Source organism: Dipodomys ordii, unplaced genomic scaffold (genome assembly GCF_000151885.1).
Source record: "Dipodomys ordii isolate 6190 unplaced genomic scaffold, Dord_2.0 Scaffold58, whole genome shotgun sequence".
NCBI lineage: Eukaryota > Metazoa > Chordata > Mammalia > Rodentia > Heteromyidae > Dipodomys > Dipodomys ordii.
The window spans coordinates 6,173,304-6,179,303 of NW_012267274.1; the positions used below are offsets into that span (position 1 = coordinate 6,173,304).

General features: G+C 54.3%; 1 protein-coding gene across 1 annotated transcript in view; it reads left to right on the top strand.

Annotated features, from left to right (window-relative positions):
- Positions 1–5,712, top strand: part of Chst15 (carbohydrate (N-acetylgalactosamine 4-sulfate 6-O) sulfotransferase 15) — a 77,911-nt gene extending 72,199 nt beyond the window's left edge. The window contains exons 7-8 of the mRNA XM_013021932.1: positions 3,013–3,160; positions 4,705–5,712. Of these exons, the coding sequence (XP_012877386.1) occupies positions 3,013–3,160; positions 4,705–4,895 (339 nt within the window). The 3' untranslated portion in view covers positions 4,896–5,712. The remainder of the gene's footprint in view (positions 1–3,012; positions 3,161–4,704) is intronic.
- Positions 5,713–6,000: the final 288 nt, after the last annotated feature.

Genomic DNA, 6,000 nt, shown 5'->3' on the forward strand with positions numbered 1-6,000 from the left:
AGTGCTGTGCGTCAGGTTTGGGTACTTGCTGGCACTGGAGCCTTTTCAGTATCTCTCCCTGGCTTCCTGGACATATTTCCCCTGCTCATGGAAGGACCTCTCACCCTTCCAGCCTTTATTAATCTGACCCGTTCTTCATAGTGTGCATCTCAGGTGTTTCTGTAACTCTGTGTCCACCACTAGATTGCAAGTTCCATGGCGCCAGGGCCCAGCCTGTTAAGTAGCAATGTGTCTCCATGGCCCAGCAGGCACTTTTCCCACAGTGGGAGCTCAAAGTCAGTCGTTTCTAAACAGATGAATGAGTGAGTGAATGAATGGAGAATAGTAAGGAGGGGGTGGAGTCCCCACTGGCTGGAGGGCAGAGATGCGTGGTGCCCGTCTGGGTCTGGGATGAGAGTCAGCTCAGTCTAACTTTTATGCGGTGTCCCCTGGGCCCCTCCCCTCCCTAGGTCTCCACAAAGGGCTCTGTGTCCTGTGTGGTGTTTGCTGGGATGTTCTGTGGTGCACACCTTTCCTCAGGGTTCCCCTAAGGTGGGACAAGCCCCATGCATGAGGACCTGACTGTGGAGAGGTCGAATGCCGGTGCTGGCAGAGGCCTTTCTGGGCCTCTACATCCACATGAATCAGCCTGCATTCATAACCTCCAGGCTGCTCTGGGATGTAATACAGTTTATGTTTAAATACATTGAGTTTCCTCTCCACTTTGGTTATTTTGCTTCTCATCCCCCACTGGGCAAAGGTGAGGGAGAAGGGGCCCCGAGGGAGTGGCCTGGGTTTTTGTTGCAGTGGCAATGCTGCACCCTTCCCTGAGGTGCTCAGAGCTCCCCCTGGCTGTGAGGAGGTGGAAGTGTACCGGAGTGGGTTGATGGGAGGCTCTTTCCCCGGGGATCTGGCAGAGCACCCAGGAAACCTCTCCTCCCACCTGGGCCAACCCGGCCTGGAAAGGAGGCCTTGTGCAATGCACGACTCAGCCACAAGACTTTGTCCACGGGGTACTCACAGAAAGTTACAGGGAATGCTCTGTTACAGGTCAGGTGCAGGGACAGCTTCAGCGCTGTAAAACTCCAGCATCCTGCCACCAACACTCAGCTCCTCTTCTGGGAAATTGTCAGGCCACAACGGCAGGCTCTCTGGAAGAAATGCAACTCAGGAGATAAGGCTTCCTCTTATTTGTGTGGTTTAAAAATCTTTTAAAAATAATAGCTATTTAACTCATTCATCTTTTATATTTCCTTTCCTAATTAAAATTTTTTAATTGTTACTGTACAGATGATATACAGAAGGGTTACAGTTAGCTACATAAGTCAGGAAATGAGTCCATTTCTTTTTGGACAACATCGCCCCGTCCCTTGCTGACTTCCCTTTGAGGAGTGGCCTGTCAGGGGAAGCCTGCCCGTGACTTAACCCCGGGAAGTTCCTGCGCGTTATCCGTGCTGTAGGTGACCTGTGTATTTGTTTCTGAGACTGGCAGCACTCATTTTCTCTCTGGCTTCCACCCAGCATCTTTTACGATTAGCGTATAGGGTTGCAACAAAGTGTGGCTGGAGGCAGCTAATGAATTCTGGAGACAACTTTATCTGTTCCCACTAAGTGTTTTTCTTCCTCTCCATCCTTTCCTATGTTGTTAGGAAAATAATAAAAATGGAAAAAAGAACCCTGAGAGCTGAAGCTAATTAGCATCAGCCCGTTTCTTGTCTAATGCTTTATCATCATGCTGATTGATACCACGTTCAGCACTCCTACCCAGGACCATACTGCTCCGTGCGCTGTGATTTAATGGCCAAGCAGTGGTCTCTGCCCTCCAGGAGCTCAAGGTCAAGCTGCACAGGGGGGGCATATGATGGGAGAGTGCCTGACTCCTGGGAGGAGCGCTAAGGACGCTGGGAGGTGCCCCTCCTGGGAGGGGTGGGCAGGAAGTTCAGCCCTGGAGTTCTCCACAGCGTCGGCCCATGCAGCTCCCTGCTTTGCATGCTGGTGGGGGTCTGAGGAGTGGGGTGCAGGGATGGGAGGTGGGCGGCCTGGTCAGGAGCTGCGTGAGTCCAGCAGGCAAGATGGGAGTGGACCAGGGGACGGGCCTACGCAGGAGGTGCAGGTGAGAGCCCTGCCACTGTTCCTGCTCTGGCCGTGACTGAGGGCTGCAGAGGAGAGTTCCCAGACCACTCTTGCTCGGTGTTCTAGAAGGTCTGGCCCTGAAGGATGTATGACACAGCATGAGGGTGGATATCATTCAAGGGAAGATGTACAAAGTCATGCTAACAGCCATGATGTACATGTCACCACCCCAAAGCTGTGTCACATGGGTGCATACTGCCTCCTGGCTGGCCTTTAGTCTTGAGACTCCCTAGAGGCCAAAGCTGACACCTACCTTTGTGGCCCAGGGTCCCAACTGTAAGTGACAGTGTCAGCCCATCTGGGCCCCAAACCCCAGTGAGCGCAAATGCTCCTGTGGGGCAGCACATTCTAGGCACCAAGGCTACCCCTCTCTTGAGTCAGGGCAGTTCTTTACTGCCTGGTTTATACCCGGTAGGCAGCCAAAAAGGGACAGGAAGATGAGGGCCAAGAACTGAGTAGATGGGAAGGTGGAAGGATTTCCAATTGATTGGCCTCTTTCCAGTCTGTGTGTGCATACCCCCGCCGAGTGGCCACGGCCCTGTCCCGAGAGCGCCTGGGGTGTCCCAGCTTGGTTTTTCTCAGCCTGCTGGACCTGGGCAGCACCAGGACCAGTGGGCTAGCCACATGCCATGCAGAGGACATGGACGCCGTTGGTTATTGCAGCCTGCCCCCTTGGGTGCAGGTGTGGACCTGTGAGCGGTGTGGAGCTGCCAGGCACTGCCGAGGATTAAATGCAACGCCGGGCATAGGACTTCTTAGCACATGTAGCAGGAAGCTGCTCAGGAAAAATGCTGCAGTCGCTTGTATTAAATCTCCGCTGGGAGCCTCCATCACTGGCTTGTGGTGGCGATGCTTCCGGAAGAGTGTCTCCTGCAGTATCAGCCTCCTTCTCTGTCCTAGGTGAGGCTCCAGGTCGGGCTGTATGCCGTGTACCTGCTTGACTGGCTCACCGTCTTCAGTAAGGAGCAGTTCCTCATTCTGCGCCTGGAAGACCACGCCTCCAATGTCAAGTACACCATGCACAGGGTCTTCCAGTTCCTGAACCTGGGTATGTGCTGTGCCTCTCACTGAGGGGTACAGGGTGATGAGTCCCCGGCTGCTGGCCCCTGCTGGCTCTTTTGGAGCTCTCTAGGTCAAGCATGGTAGGGCGAGGGGGGGCTGCAGGGAGGCCAGGCCAGTCCCTGTGTCTGGGTCAGCAGAGGCACCTGGGTCGAGGTTTGAGGTGCGGTGAGGGGCTCTCTTGGGGGGAGGGAGGGGAGGAGGTGACATCCTTCCTGGAAGTTAGTTGTCTCCTCAAGGGAGAAGAGGAGGCCTCGGCTCCATTCACAGAGTGGCTGGGAACAGGCCACAGGGGAAGGGGAGGCTAGCCCTGCCACAGCTCCTGGGAGGGCTGTGGAGAGTTTATGGAAAGAGAGAGATGCGAGTGTGAGCTATGGGGGAGCCCCAGGCGACAGTGGGGGGCTGGCCGAGGTGTGGGTGTGGAGGAAGGAGCTGGCGGCTGTATCATTCATTTCTGATGCTGCTGGGACCCCTGGAGCCAGCCAGGGGCACTGTGCCAAGGCAGTGCCCGGTGCTAGCTGGCAGAGAAGCAGCCACAGGGCAGGGAGCGGCCCCTGTGCACTTGTCACCCAGGGCTAGCGCACAAGGCTGCGGCGGGGCCTTCCTTCCTGCAGCCATCTGAGGACCTTTCCTGAGACTTGTTAACCAAAGTTTTGTTGATCACAGGTCCTTTAGCCATTTGGTTTTACTTTGTTTCTTCCTCTCCTTTCGAGATCTGGTCATTGGTTGAAGTGTAGTCATTTTTTTCTCCTTTGAAAAAGGCTTCAAGCCATTTTTTTTTTAAAAGTTGACCACTTACTGACTCTTTTGTCCCTAAGAGGGACAGTAAGGCCACTTCTCTGTCTTACGTAGCCCTAGGGCACTGAGACATGTTAAGGACTAAGTTGGGTCCCGGGAGGCCTGGCAGTCACCCTGGGCTGGGCCAGTGTGCAGCTGCTGCTCTGCAGGGCCGGGCTGTGGGGGGAGGGTGGGCTTCAGCGCAGCCTCTGCCAGCCTGTCCTCACCAGCGTGCTGGCCGCAGGTGCGGCCAGCGGGGCTCTGGGCAAGGGTTGGGTGCAGGCATTGTCTCCACCATGGCCACTTTGCAAGAAGACACGAAATAGGACGAGACGGGGCCAGGTGAAGTCCAGCGGCTGCTTAGAAGAAAACCCCAAGTCCTAAGACTGCCTGGCAGCTGGCACTTCCCCGTTCACAGGACAGGCCCATGGGCTGCCAGACAAGCCGTCCAGGGCAATGAGGAGTAAGCCCCCAAGTGGGCCACGGTGGAGGCCTGGGCTCCAGATGAGCTCATCTCTGCATACCAGTGCAGACGCTGGGCCCCAGAATCGCTTCGCAATCTCATAATGATCTTTCCATCTTCCTCCCTCCACGCCTCCAAATGGAACCAGCCAAAGAATTTGAATTCCCCAACCCAGTCTTCTTAAAGGGAAACACATGTCTCAGCATGCCGCATCGCTGGGGGTTTGGGGTCCGTTGTTCCTTTTGCCTCCTGCCATGCCCCCAGCTCAGGAGATTCTTTTTCTTTCACTCCAGGGCCTCTCAGTGAGAAGCAAGAAGCTTTGATGACCAAGAGCCCAGCCTCCAACGCCCGGCGTCCTGAGGATCGCAGCCTGGGGCCCATGTGGCCTGTCACACAGAAGATTCTGCGGGACTTCTACAGGCCTTTCAATGCCAGGCTGGCCCAGGTCCTGGCCGATGAAGCGTTTGCTTGGAAGACACCGTGAAACACCGAGTCCTGCTGCAGCTGCCGGACTCCATCATTGCCATGACTTCAGAAGTCTCTCTTGATAGGAAGCCATTCAGTCACAGTATGGAGGGGACCCGGGTTTCTCCCCAGGCACCTGTTTGTTACAGCCATTCCAGAATTTCCCCTGCCACACTTCAAGCTCAGCCCTTGACCCGTCCCCCAGCTTCTCCTCCAGAGGCCGAAGCAGAGAACACTTCAGCGGGAATTCACTTTTCCCAGAGCACCTGGAGCTCAGGGGTGGGAGGCTGGCACCATGCCAGACCCAGAGAGGCCGTCTCAGGAGGACACAGCCCAGCCCTGCCCACTGAGCCCCTCCTGAGGGATTCCACAAACTCTGGACCCCGCTAAGCAGGCTTGAGGCCGTGCTCCAGGTCTCCTCCGCTGACACTTCAGATGCAGTTTGGAAACATGCTGTCTAGAGCCTCTTTCTTTTTTGAAATCTTATTCTCAAGTCAGCCCTTCAATGACATCAGAAATAAGCCCTGTTCACTCCACTCTTCCCAAGAAGAAGGGGAAAAAATACAGCATTTGGCAACCCAGAAATCTCTCCAACCTCTTCCCCTTTGTTCTTTTTATTTATGTGTAACACAGACAAGGAATACCTTTAGTACAGATGACTTCCTGCATTGACTAGCCCTACCTCTCCTTTCTGCCTCTTTTTCTTTTTCTTTTCTTTTTGTTGTTAGTACTGAGGTGTGAACTTAGGTCCAGTCTGCTGTCCCTTATATTTTTTTGCTCAAGGTTGGCACTCTACCATCTGAGCCACAGCTCCATTCCAGCTATTCCATAGTTAACTGGAGTTAAGTCTTACGGACTTTTCCTGCTCCAGCTGGCTTCCTCAGATCTCAAGCCTCCTGAATAGCTAGGATTACAGGCATGAGCCACCAGCGCCCAGCTCCCTTCTGCCTCTTTAAATGCTTTCTGAAGAAGTTCAACTTGTATTTGGAAGGGTAGTTTTGTAGCTTTTTTTTTATTTGTTTGATGTCAATGCCAGAACAGAGCCACCTCAAGGGACCAGACACTTCATGGGAAATCTGGTACCCGAGGCTCGTACGTGTACAGCATCATCTGAGAGCTAAAGG